The 22,811-nt window shown below is 49.5% G+C and overlaps 1 protein-coding gene across 1 annotated transcript; it reads right to left on the bottom strand.

The window, feature by feature from the left end:
* Positions 1–14,402: 14,402 nt before the first annotated feature.
* On the bottom strand, positions 14,403–16,013 carry LOC136524760 (berberine bridge enzyme-like Cyn d 4). Its single transcript, XM_066518013.1, has one exon. The coding sequence runs from the start codon at positions 16,011–16,013 to the stop codon at positions 14,403–14,405; it is 1,611 nt and encodes a 536-aa protein (XP_066374110.1).
* Positions 16,014–22,811: the final 6,798 nt, after the last annotated feature.

The raw sequence follows: 22,811 nt of genomic DNA, 5'->3' as shown, positions 1-22,811 counted from the left end.
CACTTTTACCTTGCCTTTACCTTTGAGATCATTGGCAGATACCATATTCACAGAGAAAGAAATCATATTTTGTGGAAAAGGCTGATCATCAATTTTCATCTTGCCATCAAACCTCAAATGTCCCTCTTGGATAGCTTTCTGGATTCGCATTCTGAACACTCGGCAATCATTGATAGAATGAGAATTAGTGTTATGAAAGCCACAATATTTTTTGTCTTTCACTCCTTCAGGACGTAACATAGGATGTCCTTCTGGTAGCTTGATGCGTCCTTCCTTTATCAACAATGCAAAAAGTCTGTCTGCCTTAGTAACATCAAAATCATAGGTTCCCTTTTGTTGTTTCAACCAGCGTTGACTAACTTGAGTGGGTTCCTTTGCCCAATTTAACTCAGCTGCAGCTATCTCATCTTCATCAATATACTCAGTCGCTTCATCCAGAAAGCCCTGATACACCTCATTAGTGGCATTGTTCTTCTGAAAGCGATTATCTCTCCTGAACCCTTGGGCTTGATTACTCATAGCTGCTAAACGCTGTGCAAGTTGACCGAGATCATCAAACTCCAAACCGAACAACTTCTCTCTGATATTCGGCAACATTCCTGCTATAGCAATTCCAGGTAGTTGATCATCTGGTAAATTTAGAGAATAACACATATTCTTGGTCTCTCTAAATCTGCGAAGATACTCCAATGGTGTTTCACTTGTTCTCATCCTCAGACTCATTAGATCAACCAATTTCTTCTCATTAGTACCCGTATAGAAATATGAATGAAACTTCTGCTCTAGTTCTGCCCACGTACCAATGGAATGAGCTGGTAGAGACGTGAACCACGTGAAAGCCGGTCCTGTAAGAGACAAAGGAAAATATCGAATCCTCCATGCTTCATCTGAAGCGGCTTCTCCAAGCTGCATTAAGTACCGACTGACATGCTCTATGGTACTAGTATCATCTTGACCAGAAAACTTGGTCAAATCTGTTGGAGGCTTCACCCTTGGAGGCAATGCCACTCTGTTGTACCATTCTGGATAAGGAGATTTGTATGAATAGGATTGATTCTTTGGCTTCAAACCGAACTGATTTTGCATCATATCAGCCATCTTGTGCATCAAAACATCAATGCCTGGATCCTGATTTCCTTGTACTTGCACTCCAGAAGGCAATCCTGAAACACTTCTATACCCTGGATTTGGCACAGCATTGATAGCACTGTAATCAGTAAATTCTTGATATCCATCTCCATACATATTCTTCTGCAATCTGTTTGATGCTGGAGAAACTCTATAAGCTGAAAGTGGCACTTCTCCTGTGGTACCAAATGTCACCTGGCCATAGGTGGGATGTGATTGCTTTTCAGTGTGAGTCAATCCACCTATATTTGAAGGCGACGCTACTTCTTTTCCAACAGGCTTCTCTTGATGCTTTGGAACATTGAAAAGCGTCGGCCCACTGAGTGGTCCAACATTTTCCTCGAAGTATTTATCAACCATTGGGCCAAAAGTACTGATCATGATTGCTCGAAAGGTATTCAGAAAAGCTGTGTGATGGTTTGTCATGGTTTCTCCCATAGCTTTATAAACCAGGGCTGCCATCTTCTGAGCATCCTCCTCTTCAGTGTAATCAGTTTGATGCGGAAGAAGAACTCTTGGCATTGACTGCTTTTGAAATACTTTATTGCTCTTGTTTTTGGAAAAAGACATCAAGCACTTCCGTTGGTATTGCTCACATGCTTGTAGCACTAACTCCTTGTAATTATCTGGCAATTCTGCCATGCTTACATCCAGAACATGATCATTGTTGATCTCAGATGCCATCTTGAACTAGCAGATTGTCCCACCGGGCGTGCCAAAAAGTGTGTTGACACAAAATGTGACGCACTGTGCCGCACACACAGCAAGCCGAAAAGCGTAGCTTCAATCGGGTGCCCGGGTGCTTCGTGATCCGGAACGTGCCAGTCAGTTTGACCTGAAAGAAACTGACAAGGGATAAAACAGTTAAATGTCAAACCGGAACATGTCGGGTGAGACCAGACAGTTCCGTATATACGGCCCTGAAGCCACTTACAACGACATACAGCTATAGGAAGCTGTCTGCCAACAAGTTTATAAATCATTCGGCTAATCGTAGGATGGACATACGTAAAGATCCGATTGCCGAATGCATATGCATGGGAAGACATGTTTGAACAAGTGAAATTGATTATGCGTTAATGCATATCCAAGCTCAGCAATCCAGCCGAGTTGGGGTCCATGAAGAAGGAACGTGTAGATAAACACGATTAAGCCAATCTAAAACCTGCGTCTGCCGCACGACACCTAGTTTCGTCAAAAAACTTAAATGTGATTAACATGCATGAACCCACAACATGTGACAATCTAGATTAAAATAATTCAGCCATTACGAGCATGTTATCTATTTGCAAAGGTATTATGAAAGTAATGATCATTGAAGCTCGAATAAAACCACAGAAGAGGGCCGAACAATATCAATCTAGATTGGGCAAAAGTGTGTTACAAATATATAAAATATTTAAAACATGCAACACAGGATAACTTGATGAATCTATTTAGATTTTGCCGTAATCTAATAGAGCCGATAACTGTCTTGCTTCCACTAAGCATATTGAGCAAACGCCTGCCGCACGGTATCTACTCATAAACAAAGTATAAGCAAAGACTTCTTGATTGTCAAGCAAAGATCCGCCGCACGATCATTGAAAACAAACAAGACTACTTGCATCACGTCTAAATCCACCGCATGATACTAGACATGATAACAAGGTTGTCGGAACTTACGGAGGTCGACGGATCGATGACTCCTCTCGAAGAACTCGACGACACGACAAAAGGACTCGAAGGTAGGCACGGGGCCGGTTGTATTGATTTGGTTGTGAACCCCTATTACAATGGTCGAGGGTCAATATTTATACCCTAGACAAAATGTGAATCCCAGAGGACTACGATTTACAAAGGAACTTCTAAACAAACTTGGAAACTTACGATTCCTTACCCTAAACTTATAGATTCCTTCATTAATACAACTCTCATCTTTCCGATCGGTCTTGCCTGCCATCTTCTGTTTTCCCGAATAGAGTTACCGCCTTCCAGAATAACCGACCGCACAAGCATTTAGCCGACCGCTTGCGTTGTTTGCCGAACACCCTTCTTCCCGCATGTGGGCCTACCTGTCATCTTCCAGAATTGACCAAAATCCAGTGTTAACAGCCGACAACCTCATCGCCGATCTGTGGCTCCCTCCTTGGTCTCACCGCGAGATCTCTTTCAGCAGAAAGGACCAATGGGCTGCGATACCTGAGCCAGGGCGTTTTCCTTTGGTTCTCGATCCTAGTATCAACAAGGTTCAGTTCGATAGAGTGCTGATTGACGGCGGCAGTTCCATCGATATACTGTTCAAGAACTGTTTGCCAGCCCTGAAGATAACCTAGGCTGATCTCAAGCCATACGAGGCACAGTTCTGGGGTGTTCTCCCTGGACAGAGCTCCACACCTCTCGGGCAAATCACGTTACCTATGCAATTTGGTACCCCAGACCACTTCCGCACCGACTACGTCAACTTCGTGGTCGCCGACTTCGAAGGCACCTACCATGCTATCCTTGGCCGACCAACGCTCACCAAGTTCATGGCCATACCTCACTACAGGTATTTGGTGCTCAAGATGCCTACTAAGAAGGGGGTTCTAACTCTCAGGGGCAACGTATACGCAGCTTACACCTGTGAGGATGACAGCTTCAAAATAGCAGAGGCTCATGACCTCTCTATTCACATGGCCGAGACCACGCTCGACGCCAAGCAGACCCCAGCTGACCACTTGGAGATCCCAGAGCTCGAGGCCCCACGCAAGAACATCAAGTCCAAAGAGCACAAAGAGATCCAGCTGGTCGACGGTGATCCCAGTAAAACAGCCCTTATCGGGGCCAACCTGGATCCTAAATAGGAAGACGCGCTCGTCAGGTTCTTGAGGAGCAACGTGAGTGTGTTCGCATAGAAACCCACTGACATGCCCGGTGTACCTCGGAACTTGATCGAGCACTCCTTAAATGTCGATGGCAAGGCCAAACCCATCAAGCAGAAGCTACGGCGGTTCGCTCGTGACAAAAAGGAGGCTATTAGGGTAGAAGTTACACAGCTTTTAGCAGCCGGATTTATCAAAGAAGTGTATCATCCGGAGTGGTTTGCCAACCCGGTTCTTGTACGCAAAAAGAATAAGGAATGGAGAATGTGCGTTGATTACACTGATCTCAACAAACACTGCCCTAAAGACCCCTTCGGCTTACCTCGCATAGACGAGGTCATAGATTCAACTACCGGTTGTGAGCTGCTTTCCTTTCTCGATTGCTACTCTGGTTATCACCAGATCGCTCTAAAAAAGGACGACCAGATCAAGACATCCTTCATCACGCCCTTCGGCGCCTACTGCTACACGACCATGTCGTTCGGGCTCAAGAACGCTGGGGCTATCTACCAACGCGTCATACAGACCTGCCTCAAAGACGAGATAAAAGACGACCTCGTCGAGGCTTATGTTGACGATGTAGTTGTTAAAACCAAGGAAGCATACACCCTTGTCGACAACCTAGAACGTACCTTTGCAGCCCTTAACACATTCCAATGGAAATTAAACCCAAAGAAGTGCATCTTTGGTGTTCCATCTGGTATACTGCTCGGCAACGTCGTCAGTCACGACGGCATACGCCCTAACCCAGAGAAAGTAAAAGCTGTCTTGGACATGAAGCCGCCCAAAAAGGTGAAGGATGTTTAGAAGCTTACCGGATGCATGGCTGCCCTCAGTCGTTTCATATCTAGATTAGGCGAAAAAGGGACTACCGTTTTTCTAGCTGCTCAAAGCATCCGAGAAGTTTGAGTGGTCGGAGGAAGCAGACGTTGCTTTTACACAGTTGAAACAAATTCCTTACATCACCTCCGGTCCTCACTGCTCCTAGAGAAGACGAAACCCTTCTGCTTTACATTGCGGCAACTAATCGAGTGGTCTCCATTGCCATGGTGGTCGAGCATGATGAGCCCAACTACGTCTACAAGGTACAACGACCAATTTATTTCATCAGTGAGGTGCTCATTGAATCCAAGACCAGGTACCCACAGATTCAGAAACTGATCTACGCCATACTAATTACATCCCGAAAGTTGAAACACTACTTCGACGGATATCATGTGGTGGTCATGACCGAGTACCCTCTAGGAGACATCATTCGTAACAAGGATGCAAACGGGCGCATCGTCAATTGGGCAATGGAGCTATGCCCTTTCTCCTTGGAATTTGCAATCCGTACTACAATCAAGTCTCAGGCACTTGTCGATTTCATCGTCGAGTGGACAGACTTAAGCACACCTGCCTCTTAGGGGCCCACCGAGTATTGGAAGATGTACTTCGACGGCTCTCTCAACATCGAAGGCGCAGGAGCAGGAGTCCTTTTCGTATCACCATCCAAGGAGCAGCTCTGATATGTCCTCAGGATTTATTTCCTGGCGTCTAATAACGCCGCAGAGTATGAAGCATGCCTACATGGTCTGCGCATTGCGGTCGAGCTCGGTGTCAAGCGTCTCTATGTCTATAGAGACTCGGCTCTGGTCATCAACCAACTCAATAAGGACTGGGATACGACCAGCAAAAAGATGGACGCATACTGCAAAGCGATCAGAAAGCTGGAAGGCAAGTTCTATGGCATCGAGTACACACATGTGGTCCGGGACAAAAATCAAGCAGCAGATGCGCTGTCAAAGTTAGGATCATCCCGAGCCAAAGTCCCACATGGGGTATTTGTTCAAGACCTGCTCACGCCCTCCATCAAAGAAGAAGATCCCGCGGTCGACAAGCCTCCAGACCAGCCATTGGTGGCTATGGTTCCGGCGTCAAACACCACCAAACCACCTCCGACCACTAAGAAGCCCAACTGGAGAGTACCTTTCATCAAGTACCTGATAGATGGTAGCGGTTACACCGATCGAACAGAAAACGAACGCCTGATGCGTCGCAGTAAGCAGTATCTGCTCGTCGATGGTAAATTGTGGCACAAGAACGCGAAGGAGGAAATCTTGATGAAGTGTATAACCCAGGAGGATGGTGAACATCTCCTAGACAAAATCCACTCTGGCTCCTGCGGCAACCACGCGGCCTCGAGAACGCTGGTCGGCAAGGCTTTCCGAGCAGGGTTCTATTGGCCGTCAGCCGTAGCCGATGTAGAGAAGCTAGTCCGCCATTGTGAAGGTTGTTAGTTTTTTGCCAAGAGAATCCATGTACCAGCACACGAGATTTAGACTATACCAGCCTCTTGGCCCTTCGCATGCTGGGGACTGGATATGATCAGGCCTTTCAAACCAGCCCCTAGAAAATTTACATGCGTCTTTGTGCTGATCGAGAAATTCTCCAAGTGGATAGAGTACACGCCCCTGGTCAAGTCATCTTTAGAAAAGGCTATCACGTTCCTCGACTAGGTCATCCACCGCTTCGGCATACCCAACAGCATCATCACTGATCTGGGTACTCAGTTCACCGGGAACACTTTTTGGGACTTCTGCGATGAAAGGAGCATAGTAGTAAAATACGTCTCGGTGGCACACCCTAGAGCTAATGGACAGGTCGAGCGGGCAAATGGTATGATCCTGGACGCACTTAAGAAGAGGATGTACAGAGAGAATGACAAAGCTCCTGGAAGATGGCTCAAAGAGTTACCACCCGTGGTCTGGGGTCTCAGAACCTAGCCCAGTCGCAATACCGGCGTATCTCCATACTTTATGGTTTATGGCGCTGAGGCAGTGCTCCTAGCAGATATAGCCTTCAGATCAGCACGAGTAGAGAACTTCAACAAAGACAAGGCCAATGAAGTGCGGGAGCTAGAAGTGAATAGTGCAGAAGAGAAGCGGCTCGATTCTTGCGTACGTACATCCAAATACCTTGCTGTTTTGCGTAGGTACTACAACAAGAACGTCAAGGAGCGGTTCTTCGTGGTCGGGGACCTAGTCCTGAAGTGGAAGACGAATCAGGCTGGTGTCCACAAACTCGCAACCCCATGGGAAGGACCCTTCATGATCAAGGAGGTTACACGCCCTACATCTTACAGGTTAGCTAGCCTAGACGGCACAGACGTACCCAATTCCTGGCACATCGACAAGCTTAGGCGTTTCTATGCTTAGCTACTAAGATATGTACCCCTCTTGTACTTTTGATTTATTTCAATAAAGCTATTATGATTTCTCCGACCACTCTAATGTGTCACTTCGAAGTCTATTGTTATTCTAACTCTACCAGTTAAAACCGACCACCATTCCTTCTCGGGTTCTCGGAGCAGGCCCTGTCTCCAGTTCCTCCCAACGCGTGCATGGGATCCGCTCTCTACGCTACGGGTGACCGGCAGGTGCTCTCTGGTTTGACTTGTGTGTTTCTACGTGTGCACAAGCTACGCACCTCACACTCCGATCGCAAGACAAACCAGGGCCATACAAATCTTTCAGGATGACGTGTCGACTAAACTGGTACAACTAAACAGAACGCCAACACGTTCTAACTTAGTTACATCAACACGATATCCGAGCTTAAACACGTTTTCTACAAAACAAACAAGCTTATGTTTATATACAGTTACGTTATTACAAGCTTGCCTGAAAAGGTCCAAGTTTACAATAACCCAACTACATCTTCTTCTATAGCTATAGCCTACACTATTGGCTGGTCGGGGCACGCGGCGCCTGCTGCTCGCTGGGCCTGACATCGTGCTCAGGTCTCGGAGAACTCTGGCATTGATCGAGTTGAAGAAGGTCCCGCCGATGCCTGGCTGGTCGAGACCGTAGGCTTCGCCGGTTGGCTTGAAGATGATGGCGCTCCCAGCTGACTTGTTGACAGCGTTCCTTGTACGGGTGGTGTCGCACCTCCACACAAGTTAATATCGCCAATTATTTTCGCCGACAAGTCCAGCTGGGTCATCCGTAGCTCCTCGGCCTTGTCTGGATCTACCTCCTTTGGGTATCTAGCCTCCAAGCGCTTGAGATCGATCAGGGGGTAGTGAGCACGTACCATGCTTAGCACATGTGCGCCTACATACTCTCCCGCCTCCTTCATGAACCCCTGGAACCATCCCCATGCCCTTTGGCATCTCTCGATCAATCCCAGCTGCGGCGTCCTTGGCACATCTTCTGCTAGCGCCGGATCGATGAGGTTAACGACCGGCAAAATGCCCTTCGCCACCTCCTGGCATCGGCTTTTCCAGGTGTTACGGTCCTTGGTGATCTCTTGGCATTGCGCCTTCCAGCCGTCTCGGTCTTTCATCATGGCCTCCAGATGCTTCTTTGCATTGATTTTTATAACTGCAAACCGCACACGCCGTTAAGACGTTAGACCACGCCAAACTACGGTAGGCAACAAAAATGAGCAAAGGCGGTTGGACAACTTACCTTTCAGCTCCTCTGTCATCTTGGTCGTGTGGTCCCGGAGCTGCGACTGGTCTTGCGCCAGTTTTCTGTTGTCCTCATTTAGGTGATCACACTCCCCGACCTCACGACTGTTCTCCTCTCGGAGATGGATCACTTCAGCTTCTAAGCCTGCACTACAGCTGTTACTACCAACAATGCAACAGCACTTGTCAGTAGTCGGTATGATAAAATGGCTACTTACTTGTTCTTTCCTGCTCTTTCTTACTGAGCTGGATGACCAGGTTCTGGTTCTGGGAATCTTGCACCGTCTTTTCATGATCAGCGGCTTCAAGTCGCTGGCGCAAGCGGTCCACCTCCGCTGTCAGCTCCTTGTTGTTTGCAACGATCCCCTTGATCTAGTCGAAGCATTTCTTGCGGTACCTTGCGTTCTTCATTAAGTCCTGTGTGCAGATAGCTAAGTAAGACAACTACGACCAGACCGCAAGACCAGGGGGTGAAGCGAAGCTTACCTGCACTTCCGTAACAAGCCGCTTCGCCGCCCGTTCAACTTTCTTGGTTTCTTCGACCTCCAGGATTTCCTCATGGATAACCCATTGGTCGTTCCACCAACGCGACACATAAATATGTCATCGCTTGTCTTGCGGATGGCCCAGGACCTCCTCCACCTCGTCCTCTTCAGGCTCTTCTTCAGGTCCTGGTGCTGGCCCGGCGTCAGCAGCATCTGTGATCACCACAGCCTTCCCATGAGCTGCACCGTCGGTAAATGTGGTCTGTGCTCTCACCTCGGCCGCTGCTCCTCGGTCTGCTCTATTACCCTCGACGCTGAGGTGTTGCCCTCAGCAGGTTTAGCGCTCGGAGCACTCATGCCCGGCTCAACTGGTCCCTCGACCACCTGCTCGGGAGCTGTTGTCTGACTGCTCGCTTGCTGAGGCCCCGACGGATCTTCTACTATGGCTTCCTCGGTGGTCGGCTGCTGGGTAGTCTGCTCTGTACTTATTGGCGGCGCCACGCCACTTCCGGCTAGCTGGTCCGGACTTTCTGTGGACGCCGAGCTAGTACATCCAAGATAAGTTCAGAAAGCAATCATATTAAATGCAAATTGCTAACTTATATCAAGGTTACAAATACTTACATGTTGGAAGCACGGAATGATGTGGAGAAGGCGCGTCTCTTCGGCCGTACTTGCTCCACGTGCTGTGCAAATGACTCCTGGTCTCCCTCTACATCTAGCATTGTCGCCGGGCCTTGGTGCTCGACCCCTCCGCCACTTGTCCTTCGCATTGCAGTAGTCGGTGGCGTGCTCGGTTGAGTTGTCGCTCCCATCGCCGGTCGCGTTCCTTGCCCAGGTACTCCCGAGGTCGACCCGACTGCAACCTTCACCGCCGTTGGCGATGTGGGTCCCACTAGCACAGAGGACCCACCTTGCTCCATCGACTCCAGTTGCTTCCTCCTTTTTTGAGGGACAAGTTGAAAGGTGTCTGCATCTTCTCCCTCCTCTGCGCCATCGTCCGGCCAAGCAAAAATCGCCTGCCGACGCTTGCTGGCCGGGTTCTTCGCTGGGTCCTCCTTGGGCTCATTGATATTTAGCGCTCTCCCGGTGAGTAGGGTGGTTACTGATCTCTTCTTCGACTATTTGGGGGCAGCCGGCCGCTTACCAGCAGCTTTGGCCGCTGCCTCCTCTCCAGCTCCGAGCTCCGCCCAGTCGACGTCCTCGTCCTTGATCTCAACGCTAGTATGGGTGGTGGGATCAGCTCCTTGTGGCCACTCTACTCTAGGGGGTGGCGACACAAACACTGTCGCTCTATCTCGACCATTAACCTAGGTAACAAAAGGGAGTGAACATAGTAAGTTTCCACTTACCCTACCACAATATAAGACTACGGGTACGCGGCAATACGAGTTACCTTTGGGGGAGGTCGGGCAAGCTTGAAAGCATGCTCGATGTCGCTCAATCTAGCATAATTTGGATCGGCTAAGTTAAATAGCTCGCCAATTCTAGCTTTGACTTCGGTTTTGTCAAGTGCCCTCTGCCTCGTCCTCGTTGGGTCTGCGCTCCCTTGATACTCATAGCCAGGATGTACCCTCCTCTGGTAGGGCTGGACCCGTCGGCTGATGAAACTCCCGACCACGCTCGGACCATCCAGTTTTTTCCCCGGGATCATTCTAAATATTTCTGGGATCTGCCCTAGATGCTCGGGCTTCTCCGACCAGCTCGTCTTCTTCTCCGGAATGTAGCCCACGTCGCACAGCGTGATCGTGTTCGACTCTTCGTGGATGTAGAACCATTTTTTGTACCAATCGTTGAGCGACGTGTTCCATGGGCAGTGCAGGTACTGGGCTTTCATGCCGTCACGGAGGTTGAGGTATACACCCCCGGCTATCTTCGAACCACCGCTTCCTTTCTTCCGCAGACAGAAAAGATGGCGGAAAAAATCGAAATGGGGCTGGAAGCCGCCATACACTTCGCACAGATGAATAAAAGTGGCAACAAGGAGGATCGAGTTGGGATGCAGATTGCAAATCCCAATCTCGTAGTAAAGATAGAGCCCCTGAAGAAACGGATGTACCAAAACTCCAAATCCCCGTTTAAAGAAATCCTCGAACACCACGATCTCACCTGGTTGTGGATCGGGGTACCCCTCGCCCTCCGGCGCACGCCATCCTGCGAGCTCCTTGTTGTGGAGTACCCCCATGGTGACGAGGTCTTCAATGGTCTGCTCATTGCTTTTCGACTTCCACCATTCCTTCGCCATGACCCCTGTTTTCTTCTGCGCATCACTTTTCGCCATTTCCTTTTGTTTTCCACCTCTGACTCCGGCCTTGCTGGTGAACGGGGAGTGTTCTGATCTTCAACAGCAGCGGGGGATTAGCAGAGGCGGCAGTCGAAGCGGCGGCGGATTGATTGGTGGCGATTTCAGATGTGTTAGGGTTGGTTGGCGAGAGGAAGACGAAATCTGTGGTTGCGAATGGCAATGGGGTTCAGTAAATAGTAACTGACCTATCATATACCGTATTTAACCCAAGAGTTATGCCATTTCGTTTGCCCGGGATTCTTGGGGGACGTGCGCACGCGCCGTAGACGGTTGCTTTCATGTTTGCAGTATTACTCAGCCTCGAGATCTATGCCAATATATGCGCCTCTTCGTTGCTAGTGCGGGAGGGCCCACGCTGACGCACCTACTGACAGGTGCCACGCAACTGTTTGCTTGACAAGACAAAAGGCAGTATGACGTGCTATACCCGTCTACTTTTTTGACCAGACGTGTTAGACCGGACTTGTTAGAACAAATAAATAAATAAATACATAAAATAATAGTAAAAGTGGCATATGGTTTTTTGCCACACTTTTTGTGCTTGGGGACTGTCCCGACCACCCTCGTGCTCGGGGACTGTCGCGACTATCCTTGTGCTCGGGGACTGTCTCGACCACCATCGTGCTCGGGAACTGTTCCGACCACTCTCGTGCTCGGGACTGTCTCGACCGCCCTTGTGCTCGGGGACTGTCCCGATTACCCTTGTGCTAGGGGACTGTCCCGATTACCTTTGTGTTCGGGGATTGTCCCGACTACGGTTATTCTCGGGGATTCGCCGTTTTCCCCATGTTGCGCTCGGGGACTGCCCCGACCACTCTCCGACTATTGCTCGGGGACCGCTCTCCTCGGCTACATGTGATTTGTACTCACATACAGTTGAGAGGCATTTATTTTTTCTCACTTAGACCTTGCTACAAGGCTGATACCTCGCCTTCCAGCAAGCTCGGGGACTACATCGGTATGATGCACCTGCCGGTGCAGCTCGTATCGCTTGTACGACGATTGTATTCTCAACTTAACTGGGAATTCTTTTTAGACCCTGGCACCACGTGCCTATGTCACCTACTACCAGGCTCGGAGACTAAGTGGGCATACTTCACCTTGCGGTGAATGTGCTTATTTTATCGACCCCTACGCTCTGACTGTTGGCCATAAATACTACTGTACAAGGGTCACTTACATTTCTTATCAGAAATACAAGTGGGCACACTTGATCAGGAAAGAAATCTTTTTCTTTTTTCTTTAGAGCACCATGCATTCTTCGGACAACCGGAATCTTCGGCTATAATCGTGGTCTACTGCTCTCTGTGCTGACCAGAATACTGGCACATTTGCTTGGTCAATGTTTCAACCAGTTGGAGATGACATGAAGACAGACTGCATTAGCCGAAGAAGATCAAACGGCGTGTCGCAACATAATACATGGTGCTCGGGGACTAGCTGTGGGGGTATTAACCCCTATACCCTTACGGCTAGGTTTGGGCCGGTCCGGACCACGGGGTCCGTCCCACTAGAAGACGACGCGCGGCCCAGCCGATCTGCTCGGAGTCCCGCGCAAGGAATCAAGACAGACTTGGAGATCAAGCAAGATCCTGGTCGGTTAGAATAGGAATCCTTATTCGGCCACCTATAGCAATTGTAACTAGTTGGGATTAGTTTTCAGATCTGTAACCCTGCCCCCAGACTATATAAGGCGGGCAGGAGACCTCTCTCAAAAATCATCTCATTTACATACAGCAATACAATCAGACGCAGGACGTAGGTATTACGCCTTCACGGCGGCCGAACCTGGATAAAACCTCATGTCTGTCTTGCGTCACCATCTCGTTCGTAGCTTGCGCACCTGTCTGCTGATAATCTACTACCTTGGGCATACCCCTAGGTAGACGGCCGACCATATTTCGTCGACATCTACCGAGGGGTATGCCCACGGTAGTAGATGAATCGGTGGAGGTGCACGTGAGGAAACTGGATGGTGACACAGAACGCAAGAGACAGCGATTAGGCAGGTTCAGGCCGCCGACTTGGCGTAATAGCCTACGTTATGTGTCTTTCGGCGGATTGTATTGTGTGTGATTGGATGAAAACGAGGGGGGTCCCTACCTGCCTTATATAGCTTGAGGGTAGGGTTACAGATTGGTTGTATCTATTCTGATCGGTTTAAAAGATAGGAAGTTACAGATATTACAGTATCTACATATCTGAGCGGATTTTCTAGATCACAGAGGATCTTCACGTAGTTTTGCGAAGCACGCCAACCTGCGCCGTACTTCACACGGCATTGTCTTGCAAGCTGGGCCTCGACCAGTGGCGCGACCCATGCGTAGTCTTGCGGGCTGGGCCTCCCCTAGCGGCTCGGCCCATGTACAGCCCTGCGGGTACTTGGGGGTTAGTTGTAGTTGATGTCTACATGCTTTTCTGTAGTTGTAGTTCATCGGGGCTGCGCAAGCTGACCCGGTGGGTCTTGTGACATAACTACCAAATTCATACAAAATCAAGTACGACTGCCCCACTAGCGACATTAGCACGCGCATACCATCACCGGAGAAAGATAAGGGAAGAGCTCGCCGGAACCCTGGAAAGCAGATTCGAGAGGAGGAGGAGAGAGGAGACCTACCTGGCGCAGATCCGCCGCCGCCACCGCATCCGCCATGACCGCGCACGGGGAGGCGGTGGGGCACGGACATTGGGAGGTGCTCGCCGGGGAGAGAGAGAGGTGCGGCCAGCGGGCGGGGTGTGTGGGCTGTAGCCTCATATCCTGTGCGTTTTTTATTATTTCCATTTATTTATTTGCATTGTGCGCACTTTCCCGGGATGATATCCATGTAGCAGACGGTTTAGTGGCCCCCCTCTAGCCCCTCCATGATTTTTAAGGAAGAAGGAAGAAGAAGAAAGGGAAGGAAGGAGGAGGATATAATGCAGCTGTATACGTAATAAGCAATGATAAATGGACTTTTTATTTTGGATAATATATTATTTTGAACAAGCGAACAAGCTGTGGCACACGCCACTTCACACGATAGATGTAGTAGTAAGTAGGAGCCACGTACGTACGTAGGCGAAATTCAATTCCTTGGCACGGATTGACTGACGATCACCAGCTAGCACTGGATGTTCCAAGCTAGCTAGAAGGCCTCCATCCAATCCATCCACCATGCACATTATGGAGGAGCTCCGATCCCTACCATTCATTTTGCCGCAGCAGGAAGAGGAGGGATGCTCTGCTCATTCCTGAAGAAGTCATGAGGATCCACCTTGCTCTTCACGGCCGCCAGTCTCTCGAAATTATCTTTGAAATACTTCTCCCCCCAAACCCTAGCCTTGGCGTAGCTGGTCAAGTTACCACCCTCATCCAGCTCGTTCGTCCCTAGGTCCAGGTCCCTGTAGTTCACGTACACAGCTCTTGGGTTCTTGGACACATATGGCGTCAGATCATTGTACAGTCCCCTCACCCAGCTCATCATCACCCGCTGCTTCTCCAACACCGCTGCCGTCCCGTTCCTGCTGTCGAACCAGACCGAGTAGATCTGGAACTGGTAGAGGTAGTTCCGATGCGGGAACGGCGTCGCTGACGGCGAAATGCTGCCCATCTGGCCGCCGTAGGGGTCGAGCTGGAGCAGCGCCGCCTCGGGCTTGTCGAGCCACTTGGACCATATGATCTCCCACGCGTGCCTTGGCATGGCCTCCTGCACGTGGTCCGACTTCACCTTGAGGTAGTAGTACGGATTGCTGCTTCTGTTCAGGAGCACCTCCGCTGGCAAGTCGGCCGTGCCGTAGTAAAAGAAGACGGTGGATTTCACCCAGCTCATCTCCTGGCAGTCCCGTTTTGCCATTCCTAGGCCCCGGAAGTGACGTCGCATGGTGTCGACGAGGCTGCCGCACCGGCCGAGGAACAGGGCGACGAAGTCCGCTTGCTGGTTCCGCACGAGCACCCGGAGGTACAGGTCCCTGGGGAGGGCCGGCGCGATCGCTTGCCATTTGGTTATGAGGTCGACGGCGGACTCGTTCCTCCGCCGGCGGATGCTGAACACGGTGACGGTCTCCGTCACGGGCACCAGCCGCACCTTCCAGGACACGACGACGCCGAAGCTCTCCCCGCCGCCGCCTCGGATGGCCCAGAAGAGGTCCTCCCCCATGGTGCTCCTGTTCAGCAGCCTCCCCTCGGCGTCCACCACCACGGCGTCAAGGACGTTGTCGGCGGAGAGGCCGTACTTGCGCGACAGCGCGCCGAACCCACCGCCGCTCAGGTGGCCGCCCACGCCGACGGTGGGGCAGTTGCCAGCGGGGAACCCGAACGTGCGGTTGGCGGCGGCGGCGGCGTAGTAGAGCTCGCCGAGCGTGGCGCCTGACCCGACCCAGGCCTCGGCTCTCGAGCCGTCGATGTGGATCGTGCGGAGCGCAGCGAGGTCGAGCACAGCGAAATGCCGCCGGTGGGGGTCGACAGAGGCATAGGAGAGGCCCTCGTAGTCGTGGCCGCCGCTGCGCGTGCGGACGTGGACGCTATGGCGCCGGCCACAGACCACGGTGGTCTGGACATGGGCCGGCTCGGTGGCGGCAACGATCACGAGCGGCCCCGTGGTGCCTGGCATCACGTAGCGGAGGTTCCGGACAGAGGACAGAAGGACCGAAGAGTAGTTGTTGTTTGCTGGGGTGTAGATGAGGGCAGGCGGAATGTCCGCGGAGAGGCAGCTGAGGAATGCATCGACATCGCTGGAATAAGCTGCAGAGGACGATGATGTTCTTGCGCTGGAGAGGATGATGCAAACAAGGGTTACGAAGATTGTTTGTGTTCTTGCCATGATTCTCACGCCGGCGTAAGTGGCAACTGTGTTCCTTGGAGGCTCGGAGCGGAGGAGATGTATTAACTTAATTTATATAGGCAACAGTCGATCGTGTTGAACTTCATTTGCGGCCGGCCCTCTTCGTTTTAAAACATAAAGCACATTCTCTTCTTTTTTTTATGGGAAAGGACGGGGTCCCAACTCCAATGATATATGAATCCGTACCATCAGTCAATAAATATAAGGAGTTAGAAAAAAAACTGCATGTACCTTGGTTAAAGCCAGGGGTGTGCGGGTTATGAACTTAGAGCATCTCCAGGAGTTTTGTAAAACAGCTACGCACTTTGATATTTTAGTAAAAGAGAAAAAAAAAATCCTTTCCAATAGTTTGACAAAAGAGCCTCTTGTCCTCAAAATAAAAAGTTATCAAATATCCTTCTCAAATCGTAAGTTTCCGTAGTTGAGAGAACTCCGTATTTCTCCTCCGTCGGACAATTTTCACACACGCAGATTGTTTTTTTTCAAAAATGCTATACAACACACATGTATTTTAGAAAAAAAAAACACATGGATTTTTTTTATCTCTCCCTCTCTCTTTCTCACGTTGTATCGCTGCTAGCTATTGCCTATGGTTTGGCTGCATGCAATGGTTGTAGCTTGATCGATCTTTTCATTGTTTCGGGCCCACCTGTCAACGGCCTGGTTGTCACCGCCGCACTGACATGCATGATCCGGCAACGGGGGAACCCTGTTGCATTAGTCTGCTCATGATACCGCATGGTCGATGCAGCCGGCCGCTGGCCGTTGCACCAGTTCCAGCGTAAAAGAACAATGTCCGTCTACACAGCCTGTCGTACCGGCCAGTGGAAGGTGGAAACCAACACCAACCGTCTGAAAAGCACCAATGGATGAATGGAAGGATATCGATCATCATATCAGAAGTGGCGGCGGCGGCAGGACGTCAGCAGTGGTGGCGGCGGCGGCGGCGGATCTGTGATTTGTCCTTCCATAGAAAAAAAATTATGATCTATGATCTGTGGAGGCTGGAGGTAAAAGAAAGGTGGAGACTGTTGGATCTTAATCCTATGGTGCAAAAAAATTCATGTGTTGAAACTGCATAAAACATATAGTTGTGTAGTAGACAGACTTTTTTTTTTGCACGAGCGATCTTGTTCTAGTCCGCCGCTGCCGCCGTCCTTCAAGTTCGACGCCGTCGTCTGGTATGTACTACCCTCTCTCTACCCTTTATTTAATCAAGTTCTGGCCTCGGCTTGGTACGTATGGCCGTCACTGCTTGTGCCTTCATGGAGTTATGTTCTTCAATTAAGATAGAGACAAGAGATTTTATGTACAAGGAGAAATTGCCAGCCTTGGTAATGAAAACACAGAAATTACCACCTATTCAACAAATGGGCTTTATCCTCTCTCTAAATTGTCTTGGTGGTGTGCCTGCCCACTGCGTGTGGCCGGCAAGGCTATTATTTAATCCATGGTCAATCGCGTGATGTGGACACCAAGGCTAGCCGGCAAGGTCGTCGCGCGAGCATGTCTTTTTTGTTTATATATCCACGCACATGTGGAGTTTGAAACTAAAAATTTTGTAGGGTGACAATGAACATCATAACTTATTAGAAAACATATATATATTATGGATTTTTATCATTATTTTTCATACAGCTTAGCATCCCAAGGATTGATTTATTATTTGGAAAATGCACGCATGCACCTTAAATTAAAAGTAGGCAGCTGGCCGGGGCATGAAGGACTGGAGCGCTAGCTGCTCCAATTTGAGTTTCTCTTGACGCAACGCGCAGAATCAGACATCTGACTTTGCTAGCTGTCGAACGGATGTGTCTGATTTGGCGTGCAATCCGTTCTTGAGGCGATGCGCAGAATCCGTTCCTGCTGCTTGGATACAGACGGTGGTTGATCGGCGTGCAGGGATGAAAGCGGATTGTGGATACAGAGTGATCCTGTATTATGTCTCGTATGTCCCATATTTTTAATTATATTTTAGAACCGGATACGGATCATTCGGATATTGATTTCTATTTCGTATTGGCGTGCAGGGATGAAAGCAGTGGCGGCCATATGTACCAAGCGCAGGGCCAGAATTTGATTAAATAAAGGGTAGAGAGAGGGCAGTACATACCAGACGGCAGACGACGGCGTCGAACTTGAAGGACGGCGGCAGCGGCGCACGGTAAGTGACTGCTGGAGGATTCCAGCCATTGCGTGCAACAGGAAAAAAAAAGGGAACGAACGAAGCCTGCATGCAGAGCCGGAACAAGCACGTTCAGAGGCAGAAGCACGAAAGGGAGAAATGAGGACGATTGTATTTATTGTTGCTCCAGCACGCGAGTGTATATATATATATATATATATATATATATATATAATCATTTAACATCTGTATGTAAAATAAAATGCACTGCAGCATGATGGACCGGCACTACTAGCCGTTCACTTGCTCCACACCATGTATACCCCTGAGGCCATGAAAATGTTGACAGGAGGCCTGTGCGAATAGAAAAATGTACACGACGCCTAGCTTACAGATGATGCATTATATATGGGCCGTTCCAGCATCAATTTATGTATCGCGGCAGTCAGGTGGAGAGCGCTAACTGAGGTAGCTCTCACGGGCGCTCCTCCTTCCCCGCCGGTGGCCACCCCGCCCCGGTGTCCACCCAAGCAACCGCCGCGGCCTTGTGGCCGCGCCGACCACCTCACCATGGAGCCCGGCTCGTGCTCTCGCCGTTCCTGGGCGGATGAAGTCGATGACGCGGAAGCGGCCCGGAGTGCCACCAGATCTACCATCTTCGAGCTCCCCACACTGGCGGCGGCGACGCACGCCTCCCTCGTACTCCGAGCGAGAGCCCATCCGTCGAGCGACACCGTCTTGAGCTTGTCTGAGCAATTCGGCTAGTCGTCGGTCATCAAGAGCCGGCGTCCGATCAGTTTAACTAGGAGCCGAGCTATTGAAACGATCTCCCGAGCTGTTGAACGCGTCGTCTAAGCTGTTCTTGATGGCATCCGAGCTGTTCTTGTTGGCGTCCGAGCTGTAGAGACAGATATCCTGGTATCCCAACTGGGTGCTGAGCCCAGATTCTTGTGAAATCAAGGTTTGTCGGCAGGACGTAAGGAGCTCAAGTAAATTTTTTTGAAGTCTTGGCCGGTGAAGTGCACACACTTAAGTGACAATTGCGATGGCTGTGACGACGTGGTCACCAGGGCAGAGCAGAGGCATCAGATGACAAACGTGACAAAGTCGAAACACCGTGGAAAAGAAGCAGTACATGCATCGCAAGGTGCATTGTACACAATGTAGTCCCCGAGCCTGCTGGAAGATGAAGGAATCTTGTAGCATGGTCAAAGAAAAATATATAGACCCCAGCATGTCTGAGAAAGCAACCAGTCGCTGGGATAGCCGAATAAATGAGTGACCAGGCGATCAGTACATTTACTGCTAGGTAATGTGTACACACTTAGTCCATGAGCCTGGCACTAGGTGAGGTAGTCTCGTGGTGCTCTTTCTCCTAAAGGGTCTTTCCAGCAGCTAGCTCTTTGTCATCCAGTTTTCACTGTTTAGGGTAATTAAATTTTGTTTGTGCTATAGCTTGAGGGTCTATATACCTGGCTTTCACACTTGACATTTGTTTTACAATGTGCACTTGCATTCTACAAATCACGGTGTGGGTTAGTTACAACAAAATTCAAAGATTACATTCATATCATATCGGGAGGACAAGGACTTACAAGCACCACGTGCTAATTTGATTCATCTCCATTGCTCCGAGGTGAAAGCATGTCTGCATGTCATTAAGTCAATGACAATTTTCCCGGCTGGGCTTCCAAATGTGCCGGTGGGGAAGCATGCTTGTACAAGGTCTATGCTCGTTGGGAGAACACGCAAGTATCAATCATGGAACCTTCTCATTCCAAGTGGTAGGCGCTGGATGTCCCGGTTTGGTAGGAAGGGCTTATCTCTTTCATATGTTTTTGGGCAATCCTTTGACCATTTGATGGCATCAACATTTGGATACTGCTTTGCTGTTTGGTGGAGTTTGCTAGTGACGGCCACCTCAGAACCCCATGATGGGACTTTTTTTAACTTGGTTTTTAGGCTTGAGCTGGTCATGGGAATACCACTTGTGCACCGACAAGACGCCTTTCATCAGAACATAAATTGGTCTTATGGTAATTGGATGCTTCTTTCGAAGTTCCCATTCAGGCACGTCCTCATCTTTTTGTGCATCGCCTTCTTTAGGAGGCACTCGTTGTTCATGTATCGACTGTGCTTGTTGAGAAGACTGTGGCATCTCATCATGCACTTGCTCGGTACGAGCTAGGGAAGGTTGTGGCTTATCAGGCACATGCTCTCTAGGAGGCAGGGAAGAATGTGGTATCTCAGGAATGTGGTGGTCACGAGACGGTGAAAATATCTCCCCGACCTCAACAACTCGCTCCGAATTGGGGAGAGGGGGATGCGGCGAAGAAGCAGTCAATATAATGTCCCGTTTGTGCCAGAGGATGAACTGCCCCATTGCATCCCCGAGTAACACCAGCCCCTCGGGAGTTGCATAGTCTATCCTCCACTGCATGAACTCAGGCTTCACGGTATGCACCTCGACCCTAGTGTAGTCTGGCGGTATCTTATTATTGTGATGTAAGCCACCGGGAGGATGTGCCACCGTTGCCCCTCCATCACAATGTTCTGTCGACCGCTGAGAAACACCAAGGTGCAACAAGTTGGTTCCTGTATGCGATCGATGGGGGTTGTGGCTGCAGTGGAACCTTGGTTGCTAGGAACTTTTCGGAGGGCTGCCAACTAATGCCAGTTCTCCTGGTGGTGTCATTAATATCCGTGGCTCCGTAGACAGTCCTTGCTCCTCCAGCGCCTTCGCAACTAGAGCCTTCACTTGGAGCTCAAGATTAGTATCCCGGTCTTTGCCATGTTTCTTGTACATGTGTCTGTCCTCTTTGAATTCGTGCTTCTAGGTCGTCCTTTTCCCTAGCCCCCTGGTGCGGCCTGTGTGCTCCTTGTTTCCCAAGCCAAGGCTAAGCTTGTCGCTCTCTCTGGAAGGATTGAATGAGCCCTTCTCCTTGTCTTCAGCATATTTCAGTATCCTTGAAACTGCCTCTTGGGTCTCCGGCTTATCAAACTTAAGATTACCGCCGGATAATTCTGTACTCCTCGCATATATCCAATTTCTTGAGCGTACCTTCAAATTCATCACATCGATATTCCCAGCAGCTGCGACCTCTTCGTCCATCTTTCTAAACTGCTCTTCCTTGGCATAGTAGCCACCGGGGCCTAGATGATGGTGGTGTTTGTTCCTCTTCGCCAGCTCGTTGTTACGGGCACTGAGCTCCAATGCCTCCGATGAAGTCTTCTGAGCCACGAGCTCCTCTCATTGACTAGGAGTTATGTTGCCGAACTCGTTGATGGGAGTTAACCCCTTTTGGATATACTTCTTGTTGAGCTCCGACCTCCAACATCAGAATGACTCTCCCATGATCCTTAAAAGCATTTTTTACCGGTTCATGCTTACCCTCCGAAAATCTAAAATTAAGCTTCAGCTGCCTATCCCATAGTTCATCATTTTTCTTCTCTGGTACCACTTTCCAGTTAGGGATTGCTGGGTTCAATTTATCTCTTACTAGGGCCTCGATCTCATTACGGAATTGTCATCTTAATTCCTTCGGCTTAAGGATCTCCCCTACTAGCCCGACCTTTGTTATCACATGGCATGCCTTATTTGGATATTGATTTGCTTTTCTATCCCCTCGTTTCCTCTTAGGCTTGGTAGTCATGGTTGTGTCTTGAGGTTATGGAGCAGTGGCCTCAATGTCTGTCTCTGTGGCTGTTGCCTCTGCTCTCCTCTCCTCTACTCCGTCTTGTCCAGCGAGATGTCGCGGACGTCGACGTCGTCTTTTCTGATTTTCAGGAGGGACCTGTATATACGACAGGTCAAAGTGTTAGCAAAGGTAACACAGCCAAAGCTTTAGCAAAATTTACAAGCTAAGGCTTTTTCCCTACCTCCTCGTTCAGGTCAAAATCCTTGTCCAAATCTTCCTTTGTTGGCCTCCTTCTGGCTTCACGTGGGAAAGGATCCTCGAGACTTACATATCCCTCTTCTGAGTCTTCCTGCTCCTCATCATCATCATCTTCTTCTTCGCCTTCAGCAGCCTCTCCTGCTCTTCCTTCTGCTCCCCTTCCTCCTCGTCACACTGCTCCTAAGTAAGCATCACTTCTAGATCATTTTCTAACTCGTTATTGAACTGCTCCTGAGTAAGCTGATCCTCTAGTGCTTGCTCCTCATAGGTTAGTTGCTCATCATGCTCGGGGCATCGGGCTGCACTGTCTGGTGTCCGCGATATTATTTTGCGCTTTGTTCTAATAGATGCAAGAAAGTGTGCTTTAGGTACGTTAGAAGGTATAAGAAATCAAAAAGGTCTGTAAACCAAAGTAGTCCTATAAAACAACAATATATCAAAAAAAACAAGTAGTAGTAGTAGTAGAGGCCTCAGAAACATGTCAATCATCATCTGATCTTGAACTTGGAGCATCAGGGCATCATAACAAAAAAGAGAGGAGAATGTAATGTAGGGGCGGCTGGTAATGATGCTAAGTTCCTCACAAGTTCTTGATCATCAGCTCATATTCCATATAATGTATGGACTTGGACAATTTCATCATCGGCAAAACAAAGGAGAGGAGAGGAGAGGGGAGATTTGGCAAAAAAAAAGCAACAGCTGCTTAGCAAACATAGAGCAGCAGCTGATGGCAAAAATAGCCAAAAAAATAGCAGT

Source organism: Miscanthus floridulus, chromosome 18 (assembly GCF_019320115.1).
Source record: "Miscanthus floridulus cultivar M001 chromosome 18, ASM1932011v1, whole genome shotgun sequence".
In the NCBI taxonomy this organism is placed as follows: domain Eukaryota; kingdom Viridiplantae; phylum Streptophyta; class Magnoliopsida; order Poales; family Poaceae; genus Miscanthus; species Miscanthus floridulus.
The sequence above is the reverse complement of the archived record's forward strand: the minus strand, read 5'-3'. Positions and strand labels throughout refer to the sequence as shown.

Bases quoted from the DNA above. Each gene is read 5' to 3' on its own strand.
- LOC136524760 (XM_066518013.1), bottom strand. From the start codon at position 16,013: ATGGCAAGAACACAAACAATCTTCGTAACCCTTGTTTGCATCATCCTC.